This window comes from Dendrobates tinctorius, unplaced genomic scaffold (assembly GCF_039654945.1).
Source record: "Dendrobates tinctorius isolate UK_male_01 unplaced genomic scaffold, ASM3965494v1 ptg000232l, whole genome shotgun sequence".
NCBI classification, from domain to species: Eukaryota; Metazoa; Chordata; class Amphibia; order Anura; family Dendrobatidae; genus Dendrobates; species Dendrobates tinctorius.
Window position 1 is genome coordinate 5,698,602 of NW_027361899.1, and position 16,093 is coordinate 5,714,694.

Consider the following 16,093-nt stretch of genomic DNA (forward strand, 5'->3'; position numbering starts at 1 on the left):
CCACCTCCGGGGGCTTCTCTGTCCTCATCTACATCCATAGACATTAATATGGAGAAAAGTATGTGCCCCCCACATGCACCTCCGGGGGCTTCACTGTCCTCATCTACAACTATAGACATTAATATGGAGAAAAGTATGTGCCCCCCACATCCACCTCCGGGGGCTTCACTGTCCTCATCTACATCTATAGACATTAATATGGAGAAAAGTATGTGCCCCCCACATCCACCTCCGGGGGCTTCTCTGTCCTCATCTACATCCATAGACATTAATAAGGAGAAAAGTATGTGCCCCCCACATGCACCTCCAGGGGCTTCACTGTCCTCATCTACATCTATAGACATTAATATGGAGAAAAGTATGTGCCCCCCACATCCACCTCCGGGGGCTTCACTGTCCTCACTAACATCTATAGATATTAATATGGAGAAAGTATGTGCCCCCCACATCCACCTCCAGGGGCTTCACTGTCCTCATCTACATCCATAGACATTAATATGGATCCACCTCCAGGGGCTTCACTGTCCTCATCTACATCCATAGACCTTAATATGGAGAAAAGTATGTGCTCTCCACATCCACCTCCGGGGGCTTCTCCGTCCTCATCTACATCCATAGACATTAATATGGAGAAAGTATGTGCCCCCCACATCCACCTCCGGGGGCTTCTCCGTCCTCATCTACATCCATAGACATTAATATGGAGAAAGTATGTGCCCCCCACATCCACCTCCGGGGGCTTCTCTGTCGTCCTCTACATCCATAGACCTTAATATGGAGGAAATAATAATAAATTTTATTTCTATAGCGCTGACATATTCCGCAGCACTTTCCATTTCGGAGGGGACTTGTACAGACAATAGACATTACAGCATAACAATAATCACATAGATCATAACAGATACCAAGAGGAATGAGGGCCCTGTTCGCAAGCTTACATTCTATGAGGAAAAAAGGGGAGACAGGAAAGGTGGGTGGTAACAGTTGCCTTGATTGTATGGACCAGCCATAATGTTAAGTGTGTAACAGTACGGATGCAGAGGGCTAATGGATGCATAAAGCATGTGGGAACATGATGCGGGGAACCTGGTTATGGTAAAAAACTTTTGGCTGTGCCACACAGGGATAGATTAGGTTAACATGTTGAGGCGATAGGCCAGTCTGAATAAATGCGTTTTCAGGGCACGCTTAAAATTGTGGGGATTGGGGACTAATCGTATTGACCTGGGAAGTGCATTCCAAAGAATTGGCGCAGAACGTGTAAAGTCTTGGAGACGGGAGTGGGAGGTTCTGATTATTGAGATTGCTAACCTCAGGTCATCAGCAGAATGGAGGGCTCAGGTAGGGTGGTATACTGAAACAAGGGAGGAGATGTAGGGTGGTGCTGAGCCATGGAGGGCTTTGTGGGTGAGGGTAATAAGTTTATACTGAATTCTGGAGTGGATGGGTAGCCAGTGTAATGACTGGCACAAGGTAGAGGCATCGGTGTAACGATTGCCGAGGAATATGATCCTGGCTGCAGCATTCAAGACAGATTGAAGGGGGGAGAGTTTGGTAAGAGGGAGACCGATTAGAAGAGAGTTACAATAGTCGAGACGAGAATGAATAAGAGAAACAGTAAGAGTTTTTGTGCCCCCCACATCAACCTCCGGGGGCTTCTCTGTCGTCATCTACATCCATAGACATTAATATGGAGAAAGAATGTGCCCTGTTATGATGAGTCACCGAAGGAGGAAAAAACAAAATACCAGCTAAGTCCAGAAAAAACAGAGAGGTTGGCAGCTATCGGATTGCAGACCCCTGGACCTATCCACAACAACTAGCAGTAGCCGTGGGGGGTTCCTACGGTGCCCTAGACCCCTCGATCACAGCCGGAGAACTACATAGCCTAAAGACAGAAAGGGGAAAACTAAACTGCCCCAGAGCAGACCCCAAAGCAATAGAAAGTCCCCAACATATAATGACGGTGAAGCAAGATGAAAACACTAACACAGATAGAAAGATAGGTTGAGCAAATGATGGGGCCCAAGCTAACTACATAGGACAGGATAGGAAAGCTGGATGGCCATGGAACAAGGAGGTGGAATAAGATTCTGCAGGTGAACAACTGGCTACGTCGATGGTGCCGTCAGCAACGATTTGGATTTCTGGATCACGGAGTGAACTACTTATACGATGGACTACTTGCTAGAGATGGGGTGCACCTTACGAAGACTGGAAAGCATGTATTTGGAAGTCGCCTTGCTACACTTGTAAGGAGAGCTTTAAACTAGAACAACATGGGAAGGGAAGCAAAAGACCAGAAAAAGCCATACATCTGACAAATGCTATTGAGAACTCTGCTATTAGAAGTGGAAAGGAAGAACAAAGACAAAAGAATCTAATTAATAAAAATATTGGAGAAAGAGAAACCAATCACAAACTAAAATGTTTCTATACTAATGCACAAAGCATGGGCAACAAACAAGGAGAATTCGAACTACTAACACAGGAAAAGAAATATGATGTCATTGGAATCACTGAAACTTGGTGGGACAATACACATGATTGGAATACAAGACTAGAAGGATACAACTTATTTGCAAGAAACAGACTTGATAAACGAGGAGGGGGTGTCGCATTGTATGTTAGAAACGCGTATATCTGCACAGAGATTGAAGCTTCAGAGACTGGGAGTTCTGTGGAAACTGTTTGGGTAAGAATACAAGGACAGAACAATGGAAAGGACACCATTGTAGGCATTTACTACAGGCCGCCTGTGCAAGCTGAAGATATGGATGAACTCTTTATGCATCAAATGGCCAAGTTCTCCAAAAAATATGACATAGTTGTCATGGGAGATTTCAACTATCCAGACATTTGTTGGGAATCTCTCTCAGGCAAAACTAACAGGTCAAGGAAATTCTTATCCTCTCTTGCTGACAACTTTATCTTCCAAAAGGTAAGGGAGAAAACAAGGGGAACTGCTACCTTGGATCTAATCCTTATAAACAGGGAGGAAATGGTTGAGGAGGTAATAGTGGCTGGGACCCTAGAAGGTAGCGACCATGCTATTTTAGAATTTTGGATAACTAGAGGCGGAAGACCTGTGAAGACTCAGACGTCAAGGTTAGATTTCAGAAAGGCAGATTTTAAGGGATTCAGAAAGAGAATTGGAGGGATCCAATGGCTGGATATCCTTAAAGACAAAAATGTCCAGGAAGGATGGGAAATCTTGAAAAATGAAATTCTCAAAGCACAGTTGTTAACAATTCCGAAAAGAGGGAAGAATAGGAAGCATTTAAGGAAACCAGGATGGATGAACACAGAACTTAAGCACATGCTAAAAAGGAAGAAAAAAATGTTTATAAAATGGAAAGAGGGAGGCATATCTAAAGAAGAATATAATGCTGTCTGCAGAACCTGCAGGGCACAAATCAAATTAGCTAAAGCTGAAAATGAATTGAGGCTTGCAAGAGATGTCAAAAGCAATAATAAAGGATTTTGGGGATATGTCAAAAGTAAAAGAAAAGTCAAAGATGCTATAGGATTTTTACAGGATGAAAATGATGAAATGGTAAGACAGGATGTTGAGAAGGCTGAACTTTTAAATTCCTATTTTGCATCTGTTTTCTCTCAGAAAGGAAATGTAACATCAACTGTTCTTCACTGTCCTATTAAGGGAATAGAAGAATCCAGGATATCTATAAACAGAAAGATAGTGAGGAAACACTTAGCTAACCTAAATGAATTCAAGTCTCCAGGTCCAGATGAATTACACCCCAGAGTACTGAAGGAGATAGCAGAAGAAATTTTTGAACCCCTCTCCATAATCTTTGAAAATTCTTGGAGAACAGGAGAAGTACCAGAAGACTGGAGAAGAGCAAATGTTGTTCCTATCTTCAAAAAGGGGAAGAAGGTGGACCCAGGCAACTATAGGCCGGTGAGTCTGACTTCTATACCAGGAAAGATCTTTGAACAAATTATTAAACATGTATGTCAATACCTGGATAAGAATGAAGTGATTAAACAGAGTCAACATGGGTTTGTAACTAATAAGTCATGTCAGACTAACTTAATTTCCTTCTATGACGGTATCATCTGGGCAATAAAAATGAAAAAAGCATATATAGAATGGCAGGAATAGGGCTAAGTGACAGCACATGTGAAAAAGACTTGGGTATACTAATAGATCACAGACTGAATATGAGTCAACAGTGTGATGCAGCAGCAAAAAAGGCAAATGCAATTCTAGGATGTATTAACAGAAGCATACAGTCTAGATCACGTGAAGTCATTATTTCCCTCTACTCCTCTTTGGTCAGACCTCATCTGGAATATTGTGTCCAGTTTTGGGCACCACATTTTAAAAAAGACATCAACAAACTGGAGCAAGTTCAGAAAAGAGCGACCAGAATGGTGACCGGTCTGCAAACCCTGTCTTATGAGGAAAGGTTGCAGGATTTAGGAATGTTTAGTTTGCAAAAGAGAAGACTGAGAGGAGACTTAATAGCTGTCTACAAATATCTAAAGGGCTGTCACATTGTAGAAGGATCAACTTTATTCTCATTTGCACAAGGAAAGACTAGAAGCAATGGGATGAAACTGAATGGGAGGAGACACAGATTAGATATTAGAAAAAACTTTTTGACAGTTAGAGTGATCAATGAGTGGAACAGGCTGCCACGAGAAGTGGTGAGTTCTCCTTCAATGGAAGTCTTCAAACAGAGGCTGGACAGACATCTGACTGGGATGATTTAGCGATTCCTGCTTTGAGCAGGGGGTTGGACCAGATGGCCCAGGAGGTCCCTTCCAACTCTACGATTCTATGATTCTAAAGCTGCTGTCTGCCATCCGCAAAACCCTATCAAAATGAGCCAACCGACTGATAGGAAAAACAGGCCCTGAAGTCACTAGGCTTCAAAAGACTATATCAGCACTCAGGTATATTCTGAAGACAGAGCAAAAGATCAACAGATCAGAGACAAAAATGGAATTCAGCTCACCCCCGGCCGGGGATGGCAGAACTCCCAAAAAACAAGGCAAAACAAAAAACAAAACAGAAGAGTACAAAGCAGAGCAGAAAAACTTAGCTTTGAGATGCAGGAATCAGACTGGTCTCCAAGAATCCAGCAGGAAAATCACCAGCCAGGAAGAAGGGCATCGGCAGCCTTATATCCAGTCCTCAATTCCAGCCACCCAGTCATCATCTAGCTGCCCAGGTGTCTGATAATCAGCCTCACTACCTTCCTTCACCAGAGGAGGGAGTTCATCAGACCTCAATAGTGAAGGGAAAAATGAACTCACAACTGTGCCCCCCACATCCACCTCCGGGGGCTTCTCTGTCCTCATCTACATCTATAGACATTAATATAGAGAAAAGTATGTGCCCACCACATCCACCTCCGGGGGCTTCTTTGTCGTCATCTACATCCATAGACATTAATATGGAGGAAAGTATGTGCCCCCCACATCCACCTCTGGGGGCTTCTCTGTCCTAAATTACATCCATAGACATTAATATGGGGAAAATATGTGCCCCCCCCCACATCCGGGGGCTTCTCTGTCCTCATCTACATCCATAGACATTAATATAGAGAAAATTAAAAAATATGTGTCCCCTCCCACACCCCCTGCATTTGTGGGGTCAGACCCTGATGTTGGGAGGTCTCACAATCTCAATTATTGGTGATCGATGGGGTTGAGGCCCAAGTTCTGTGCAGCCGCTCTTGTTCTCCCCTCCATGTCTGTATGGAGCTCTGTGCGGCCACGCATAGTCTCCCCTCCTCAGTGTCTGTATGGGGCTCTGTGCGGCCGCTCATGTTCTCTCCCCTCCATATCTGTATGGGGCTCTGTGTGGTCGCTCATGTTCTCCCTCCTCCATGTCTGTATGGGGTTCTGTGCGGCCTCTCATGTTCTCCCTCCTCCATGTCTGTATGGGGCTCTGTGTGGCCGCTCATGTTCCCCCCCTCCATGTCTGTATGGGGTTCTGTGCGGCCTCTCATGTTCTCCCTCCTCCATGTCTGTATGGTGCTCTGTGTGGCCGCTCATGTTCTCCCTCCTCCACATCTGTATGGAGCTGTGCGGCCTCTCATGTTCTCCCTCCTCCATGTCTGTATGGGGCTCTGTGTGGCCGCTCATGTTCCCTCCCTCCATGTCTGTATGGGGCTCTGTGCGGCCTCTCATGTTCTCCCTCCTCCATGTCTGTATGGGGCTCTGTGCGGCCGCTCATGTTCTCCCTCCTCCACATCTGTATGGAGCTGTGTGGCCGCTCATGTTCTCCCCTCCATGTCTGTATGGTGCTCTGTGTGGCCGCTCATGTTCTCCCTCCTCCATGTCTGTATGGGGCTCTGGGCGGCCGCTCATCTTCTCCCTCCTCCATGTCTGTATGGGGCTCTGGGCGGCCGCTCATCTTCTCCCTCCTCCATGTCTGTATGGGGCTCTGGGCGGCCGCTCATGTTCCCCCCCCTCCATGTCTGTATGGGGCTCTGTGCGGCCTTTCATGTTCTCCCTCCTCCATGTCTGTATGGGGCTCTGTGCGGCCTCTCATGTTCTCCCTCCTCCATGTCTGTATGGGGCTCTGTGCGGCCTCTCATGTTCTCCCTCCTCCATGTCTGTATGGGGCTCTGTGTGGCCGCTCATGTTCCCCCCTCCATGTTTGTATTGGGCTCTGTGCGGCCGCTCATGTTTTACCCTCCATGTCTGTATAGAGAAAGAAAACACACGGGGGCACCACTGACAAGGGATCCAATACCCGACCCAAACAAATATGCAACAATTTTAAAGAAAGAAGAAAAGGAATGGGCCAAAAAAAGGGGATCACCTAAGGCAGGATTTTAGTACCAAAAATGTGACAATCTTTATTGAGACACAAAAGACAAGCACATATTCAGTTAAAAACATTAAAATTCGTCACATATGTGACATACAAAAATCATTAGGAGAAAAGTATGTGCTCTCCACATCCACCTCCGGGGGCTTCTCTGTCCTCATCTACATCCATAGACATTAGCTGTCTCAGGCTTCACTCCACAGTACTGATGGCCATTTGGCATAGATTACCTAGAGATATATGCTATTCTTTCTATAGATGGCTATTGTAGCATTTACCATTGGATCTTGCGTGCCAAAAGATTGAGGTATTGAAAAGGTGGATATTGTGTGGTGGGATGATAGGTGGAATTTCCTCCCTTAGATCTTACACTGCCTACATATAGGCCAATTATAAGGATAATTTAGGGATATGTTGTAATAATTTTTCTAAGCCTCACTGCTCATTCCTGCAGGTTCATTAAAGCTGGTTAGGGTGCGACATATAGGGGCAAGTGTATACATGTGTTTGCAATTCCCACATTAACTTGTTAAACCATGCTAAGGACCAAGGTATTTTTATGGGAGCAAATAATTTTGGTTATATACTATAAATGCCCTTGTGTTTGCATATGAGAAATGCTGTATTCACCTCTAGTAAAATCTAACCCTAGAGTTATTGTACTCAGATTGTGTATATAATATGCATTAGGTTTTATCATTAATTGAACCTGCAAGGTGTCCATATGATGGTATGCCATTTATATTGCTAAAAGGTTTTTTCTTTAGATCATAATTATTTGTGGTGGAGTGTCACAGCCATGAGCTTTTGGTTCCATTTTGAACCTAATGATTTTTGTATGTCACATATGTGACGAATTTTAATGTTTTTAACTGAATATGTGCTTGTCTTTTGTGTCTCAATAAAGATTGTTACATTTTTGGTACTAAAATCCTGCCTTAGGTGATCCCCTTTTTTGGCCCATTCCTTTTCTTCTTTCTTTAAAATTGTACCATGTCTGTATGGGGCTCTGTGCGGCCGCTCATGTTCTCCCCACCATTTCTGTATAGGGCGCTGTGCGGCTGCTCATGTTCCTCCCCATGTATGTATGGCTCTTGTGCACTGAGCACAGTCATGGGGGACAGATAAGCATCTCCCCCAAACTGCTCCCATAAAGCTAAAGCTACAGTTGTCCACAATGTTTTGTGCTGAACAAGAAGATTCCCCATCACTAGAACTAAGTGGACTTCTGACATTAAACCCATTTCCATATAGATAGATGGGTCCTGGTGCTATCCCGAAGCCTCGGGCTCCATGGTTCTCCCTTCTTGTCTTCCTTGGTTGTAACCTGACACATGATGCAGGATTAGTCCTGTAGGACGCCGTCGCTGCATTCTGTTGTGACTGAAGGCGTGTGCTCCATTACATGTAATTGAATCTGGGTTAGATCGTGATTGCCCTGTGGTATAATAACCGTGTGATTATAAGTGCAGGGTTGGAGCAGAGCCGGGCTTCCTGTTGGGACAGTGTCAGGTGGTGCGAACCTCCCAGCATTTTACCACTGGCAATGCTGTCATTTCTCTAGGTGTGTGCAGCAATAAAATGTAATAATAAATACGCACATACAATAAAAGTTGTGACTTTTGCTGACGGAATCTCCATCTGTACCTTCTTTTCTTTGTATAGTATTAATATATGGAAGCAGCAGCATGAAAATGAATATAGAGGTAAAAATGAGTATTATTATCATGCAACTTGTGGATCTCCAACTATTGTGCAACTGCAGCTCCCAGCAGCTTAACCTGCCTGGAGTTGTAGCTTCACAGCAGGCAGCCGTCAGCGATGAGCCGGTCGCACCGAGCCTCGCCTGCAGTGTACGTGTAGTGTGTACAGGGTGCGTACGGACAGTACCTGGGTTGCTGAGTCCACATCGCTGAGCTCCGGTGTCTCCTCCATATCTATCGCCAGCGCTGAGGTCAGTGACGCCCGAGTCAAGCCCGTCATGGCTTACACACTGCAGTTCTGTACACGCCCGCTCATCACGATTCATCGCTGCTCCTGTCACTTCATTCAGTGATTCATTGTGAAGAACAAAGAGAGAAGAATTTATCATAAAGGACATTACAGAGACGACCTGATCTGCCTCCAAAGACGTCAGTACACCGTGGAGGGGGCCGCTGCAGACTCAGCTGAATGTATAGGCTGGGGATATATGTGGCTGCAACAGCACAGCATAATGCAGGGGCGTGTTAGACTCACCAGGTCAGGTGCATCCTCTGAGCCGCAGCTCCAGGTGGGCACACGGACAGCGAGGACATGGCACACACAGGAACATCAGGAGCAGCAGAATGGATGGATGCAAGAACAGAGAAAGCACAGATGGTGACGCACATCAAACACAGGAGCAGAGTCTCAATCCCAAGACACAGGTGCTCAAGTCTGAATGGAAAAATATTCAGAATTGAGCGTCCTCAGTGGCTGATAGCCTTAGCCATTAAAAGGTATGTGCACACGCTGTGGATTTGTATCTGCGGATCCGCAGGTAAAACCGCAGCTAAAATGACCTGCGGTTTTACCTGCAGATTGGCCAGCGGTTTTCCCCTGTGGTTTGACACCTGGACAATGGAATAGATGGTAAACCACAGCAGAATCCGCAGAAAGAATTGACATGTCAATTCTTTCTGTGGATTCAAAACCGCAGCTTTGCCGCAGTTGAAAATCCGCAGCATGTGCACAGCGGATTGTAAATCACAGACTTACATGGTACTGTACACTGTCTGTGGAACCAGGGCTGTGGAGTCGGTGCTCATTTTGGTGGAGTCGGAGTCGGTATAAAATGGACCGACTCCTAAAATATATAATAAATTGGGTACAGTAATTCAATGCAGAATGTGCTGAATATTTTTTCATAGGAATTTGGGAAAGTTATGAAATGTCCTATAAATGACTGTTCTATTCGTGATCTAAGGCTGCATTCACACACAGCGTTTTTCCTGTGTTTTTTGAGGATACGTTTTTCAGTTGCAAAAGCCGATCAGCTTTTTAAAAAACTGCATCACCTGAAAGGTTTTTGAGCTCATAGATAATGTTTTCAATAGCAAAAGCAGATTAGAAATCTGCTCTATCTATATATCCATATCTGTCTATCCATATCGTATCTGTACCAAAAAGAATGAAAACCGGGTAGTACACCAATATATATTCTGTTCTATCTAAATATCTTGATTATTGGATCATAAAAATGATTAAATGTCTGAGGTTCACATTGTACTACAATAAATTTTTCACTTAAATATAAGCAATATGTGTGGGAGTCGGTGTAAGGGAAATTGAGGAGTCGGAGTCGCAGGTTTGGCTTACCGACTCCACAGCCCTGTGTGGAACTGCTGCGGATCTGCAGCGGCCAAAACCGCAGCCGATCCGCAGCGTGTGCACATAGCCTAACTATGCCTGATGAAGAGACCTGAGGCTATGTCCACACGTAGTTTTTTTGGTGTGTGGATTTTGTAGAGAAAACCGCATAATGGATGAGGTGTAAGGCTGTGTGCACACGATACAGATTTGCAGCGGATCCACAGCGGATTTTACCACGCAGAAACGCTGCATATCCGCATTGTGATGTACAGTAGCCTTAAAATCAATGAAAAAAAAAAACCCGCTGTGCAGACGCTGCTGATTTTTCCGTGCGGTTTTCCTGCGGTACAAAATCCGCAGCATGTCACTTGTTTTGTGCGGTTTTCCACCTCCCCTGTCTCCAAATCCGCAGGGGGAAACCGCAGTGGAAAACCGCACAAAAACCGCATGAAGAATGGAAGAAATCTGCAGGAAAAATGCAGGTCATTTGACCTGCGGATTTCTTCCATTCTGTGCGGAAAAATCCTCAGGGCCAAAAAGTACGTCTGCACTCAGCCTAAACCTGCAGCCTTTCTGCACCAAACAATTGACAAGCTGCAGATAGTAAACCGGAGCAAAACAGCGCGGAAAAATCGCAGCATGTGCACAGCTTTTTATTTATTTCCATAGGAAATAAAGGTACTGTACAACGCAGCAGAATCTGCACCGTGTGCACATAGCCTGAGGAGTCTGGAAAGCTGCAATGTGTCACCATCTTTTCAGTTAGTCATTAAAAAGGCATCAACCACTGAGGACTCAATCCTGAATATTCTTCTATTTACTGGCTAACACGGTACAAAGATATACATCTTTCCTGTATCACGTCTGAATGGGGACTTAATACGGTAGAGGGCAGTGATCCAGTCCCGGGAACGTAGAAAACTCTACGTGGAGCACAACAGAGGGCAGCGAACCCAGGGGAAGGACGCGGAGCCCAGGACCCCGGTACAAGCGGGCACCAGTATTGTGCCAAGAGACCTGGAGCAGGTCAGCAGTAGTGAGGAGCGGGCTCAGGTGTAACCGGGGGTCTTCAGTGTGCTCCATGTTGGATCCCCACGGCTGTTCAGACAGCCATACCTGCAGGGATCGCCCCGTTTGTGGGGCTGTGACCCTTTCTTAGGCTCAGCGATGGTCCGATCCCCCATGATGACAAACTACAGTGGATACGGAAAGTATTCACACCCCTTTACATTTTTCTCTTTCTTTCATTGCAGCCATTTGGTAAAATCAGAAAAGTTCATTTTCTTCTCATTAATGTGCACTCTGCTCCCCATCTTGACTGAAAAAAACAGAAATGTAGAAATTTTTGCAAATTTATTAAAAAAGAAAAAACTGAAATCTCCCATGGTCATTTCTGTTTTTTCAGCCAACATGGGGCGCAGAGTGCACATTAATGAGAAGAAAATGAACTTTTCTGATTTTACCAAATGGCTGCAATGAAAGAAAGAGAAAAATGTAAAGGGTGTGAATACTTTCCGTATCCACTGTGTACCTCACCTGTGAACTTCAGGGCTTATGTCACTCCGTCTACACTGAGGCCTGGTCACTGGTCACACGTGACGGATTTGCTGCGGTTTTTCCTGTAGATGAGTGGAATATTCCTCAGAAAGCCCCACAGGACAAATCTGAGGATTCCCCCCATCTAATGCAGAGGGTGAGATCTGCAGTCACAGCCGCCCGCGGGAATATCACCACTGGAAGTCAGCAATCACGATCTGCCGCGGGGATCTGCTCCTGGCTACACGCGAGTTTCCGCCGTGGGCCGGGGCCTCGTCCTCCGCGGTCACAGCCACTTTTACCTCAGACTCCGCCGCGCGCACTTTCCCGCCGTTTTTCTTCTACGCTTTACCTAGGGATCAATCAGTATTCCTCCACAGAATATAGTCCATCAGATTACACCGGCCTTCCCTTGTCACCGCGCAGTTTACAGCCGGATATTCACGTCTGCTTGTTTGTAATAAAGAGGACAGTTTTTATCAAGGCCATATTCCCCTCACATAAGGTTTAAATGAAATCCCTCCGCCAGTGTTGGTGATGCGGTCGTTACCTCAGTGCGCGGAGGCTGTAGTCTGTGGTGAGTTACTGGGTAACGCTGTGAGTGTACCCGGGTGTATCATCATCCCCACTCGTGACCTGTGCCCGGGTGTATCGTCATCACCGGTGACCTGTGCCCGGGTGTATTGTCCCCACCGGTGACCTGTACCCGGGTGTATCATCATCACCGGTGACCTGTGCCCGGGTGTATCATCATCACCGGTGACCTGTGCCCGGGTGTATCATCACCGGTGACCTGTGCCCGGGTGTATCATCATCACCGGTGACCTGTGCCCGGGTGTATCGTCCCCACCGGTGACCTGTACCCGGGTGTATCATCATCACCGGTGACCTGTGCCCGGGTGTATCGTCCCCACCGGTGACCTGTGCCCGGGTGTATCGTCCCCACTGGTGACCTGTGCCCGGGTGTATCGTCCCCACTGGTGACCTATGCCTGGGTGTATCATTACAAAAGGTGACCTGTGCCTGGGTGTATCATCACCACTGGTGACCTGCGCCCGGGTGTATCATCCCCACTTGTGACCTGTGCCCGGGTGTATCGTCCCCACTGGTGACCTATGCCTGGGTGTATCATTACAAAAGGTGACCTGTGCCTGGGTGTATCATCACCACTGGTGACCTGCGCCCGGGTGTATCATCCCCACTTGTGACCTGTGCCCGGGTGTATCGTCCCCACTGGTGACCTATGCCTGGGTGTATCATTACAAAAGGTGACCTGTGCCTGGGTGTATCATCACCGGTGACCTGTTCCCGGGTGTATCGTCATCACCGGTGACCTGTGCCCGGGTGTATCATCATCACCGGTGACCTGTGCCCGGGTGTATCATCATCACCGGTGACCTGTGCCCGGGTGTATCGTCCCCACCGGTGACCTGTGCCCGGGTGTATCGTCCCCACTGGTGACCTGTGCCCGGGTGTATCGTCCCCACTGGTGACCTATGCCTGGGTGTATCATTACAAAAGGTGACCTGTGCCTGGGTGTATCATCACCACTGGTGACCTGCGCCCGGGTGTATCCTCCCCACCGGTGACCTGTGCCCGGGTCTATCCTCCCCACTGGTGACCTGTGCCCGGGTGTATCGTCCCCACTGGTGACCTGTGCCCGGGTGTATCGTCATCACCGGTGACCTGTGCCCGGGTGTATTGTCCCCACCGGTGACCTGTACCCGGGTGTATCATCATCACCGGTGACCTGTGCCCGGGTGTATCCTCCCCACCGGTGACCTGTGCCCGGGTGTATCGTCCCCACCGGTGACCTGTACCCGGGTGTATCATCATCACCGGTGACCTGTGCCCGGGTGTATCGTCATCACCGGTGACCTGTGCCCGGGTGTATCGTCATCACCGGTGACCTGTGCCCGGGTGTATCGTCATCACCGGTGACCTGTGCCCGGGTGTATCGTCATTACCGGTGACCTGTGCCCGGGTGTATCATCATCACCGGTGACCTGTGCCCGGGTGTATCATCATCACCGGTGACCTGTGCCCGGGTGTATCATCATCACCGGTGACCTGTGCCCGGGTGTATCATCATCACCGGTGACCTGTGCCCGGGTGTATCCTCCCCACCGGTGACCTGTACCCGGGTGTATCGTCCCCACCGGTGACCTGTGCCCGGGTGTATCGTCCCCACCGGTGACCTGTGCCCGGGTCTATCCTCCCCACCGGTGACCTGTAACCGGGTCTATCCTCCCCACCGGTGACCTGTACCCGGGTCTATCCTCCCCACCGGTGACCTGTGCCCGGGTGTATCGTCATCACCGGTGACCTGTGCCCGGGTGTATCGTCATCACCGGTGACCTGTGCCCGGGTGTATCATCATCACCGGTGACCTGTGCCCGGGTGTATCATCATCACCGGTGACCTGTGCCCGGGTGTATCATCATCATCGGTGACCTGTGCCCGGGTGTATCCTCCCCACCGGTGACCTGTACCCGGGTGTATCGTCCCCACCGGTGACCTGTGCCCGGGTGTATCGTCCCCACCAGTGACCTGTGCCCGGGTCTATCCTCCCCACCGGTGACCTGTACCCGGGTCTATCCTCCCCACCGGTGACCTGTGCCCGGGTGTATCGTCCCCACCGGTGACCTGTGCCCGGGTGTATCGTCCCCACCGGTGACCTGTGCCCGGGTGTATCGTCCCCACTGGAACCTGTGCCCGGGTGTATCATCCCCACTGGTGACCTGTGCCCGGGTGTATCGTCCCCACTGGTGACCTATGCCTGGGTGTATCATTACAAAAGGTGACCTGTGCCTGGGTGTATCATCACCACTGGTGACCTGTGCCCGGGTGTATCATCCCCACTGGTGACCTGCGCCCGGGTGTATCATCCCCACTTGTGACCTGTGCCCGGGTGTATCATCCCCACTTGTGACCTGTGCCCGGGTGTATCATCCCCACTGGTGACCTGTGCCCGGGTGTATCGTCCCCACTGGTGACCTGTGCCCGGGTGTATCGTCCCCACTGGTGACCTGTGCCCGGGTGTATCGTCCCCACTGGTGACCTGTGCCCGGGTGTATCGTCCCCACTGGTGACCTATGCCTGGGTGTATCATCATCACTGGTGACCTGTGCCTGGGTGTATCATCCCCACTGGTGACCTGTACTCGGGTGTATCATCCCCACTGGTGACCTGTGCCCCGGGTGTATCGTCCCCACTTGTGACCTGTGCCCGGGTGTATCATCACCTGTTATGAGTTCATTTTCTCCTTCACCTTTCATGTCCGATGAACTCCCTCTGCTGGTGAAAGGAGGTAGTGAAATTGATTTGGATGGGAAAAACCTGTCATCTGAACAGGTGGAGTGTGATTGGACATCAGGCCGCCGACGCCCTGTAGGGTTGCTGTGATCCTCTCTGCTCTGAGCTCTGGCCTCCAGTTTAGTTTCCTGTCTACTAAAGCTAAGTTTTGGCTCTGCTATTGCTCCATGAGATTTTGTCTGGTTTACTTAGTGTTTGTGTTCAACCAGCCCTGGTTGGGACTGGCTGAACTCCATTTTTGTCTCTGATCAGTTGATCTCTTTGCTCTGTTTTCAGAATATACCTGAGTGCTGATATAGTGATTTTGAAGTCTAGTGACTTCAGGGCTTTTTCTATCAGACGTGTTGGACATTATTTTTGGCAGGGTTTTTGCGTGATTGCAGACAGTTGCTTTTCTTTCCTGTCCTATCTAGTTAGTGAGGGCCCCATCGTTTGCTCTGCCTGTCTTTCTGTCTGTGTTTGTGTTTTCATCTGTTTTCACCGTCAATACATGTTGGGGGCTGTCTATTGCTTTGGGGTTCTGCTCTGGGGCAGTTTAGATTTCCCTTTTCTTCCTTTAGGCTTATGTAGTTCTCCGGCTCTGACGAGGTGTCTAGGACCACCGTAGGAACGCCCCACGGCTACTGTTAGTTGTTGTGAATAGGATCAGGGGTCTGCAATCCGCTAGCTACCAACCTCTCCGGTTTTCTGGACTTAGCTTGTATTTTTGTTTTTTCCTCCTCCGGTGACTCATTCATAACAATCACCACTGGTGACTCATCCCCACTGGTGACCTGTGCCCGGGTGTATCATCCCCACTGGTGACCTGTGCCCGGGTGTATCATCCCCACTGGTGACCTGTGCCCGGGTGTATCATCCCCACTGGTGACCTGTGCCCGGGTGTATCATCCCCACTGGTGACCTGTGCCCGGGTGTATCATCCCCACTGGTGACCTGTGCCCGGGTGTATCATCCCCACTGGTGACCTGTGCCCGGGTGTATCATCCCCACTGGTGACCTGTGCCCGGGTGTATCATCCCCACTGGTGACCTGTGCCCGGGTGTATCATCCCCACTGGTGACCTGTGTATCGGGGCAAAGGAAAATACCAATCATACAA

The 16,093-nt window shown here is 48.4% G+C and overlaps 1 protein-coding gene across 3 annotated transcripts in view; it reads right to left on the reverse strand.

The window, feature by feature from the left end:
• Positions 1–11,945, reverse strand: part of LOC141060023 (lactoylglutathione lyase-like) — a 33,787-nt gene extending 21,842 nt beyond the window's left edge. The window contains exons 1-3 of one of the 3 annotated variants that reach the window (XM_073556280.1): positions 11,681–11,945; positions 9,050–9,077; positions 8,702–8,854 (exon numbers count right to left, since the gene is read on the reverse strand). In XM_073556280.1, coding sequence (XP_073412381.1) covers positions 8,702–8,794 — 93 coding nt within the window. In that variant the 5' untranslated portion in view covers positions 8,795–8,854; positions 9,050–9,077; positions 11,681–11,945. Of the gene's footprint in view, positions 1–8,701; positions 8,855–9,049; positions 9,230–11,680 lie in introns of all 3 variants that reach the window. The other 2 variants (XM_073556279.1, XM_073556281.1) reach the window with 2 other exon arrangements.
• Positions 11,946–16,093: the final 4,148 nt, after the last annotated feature.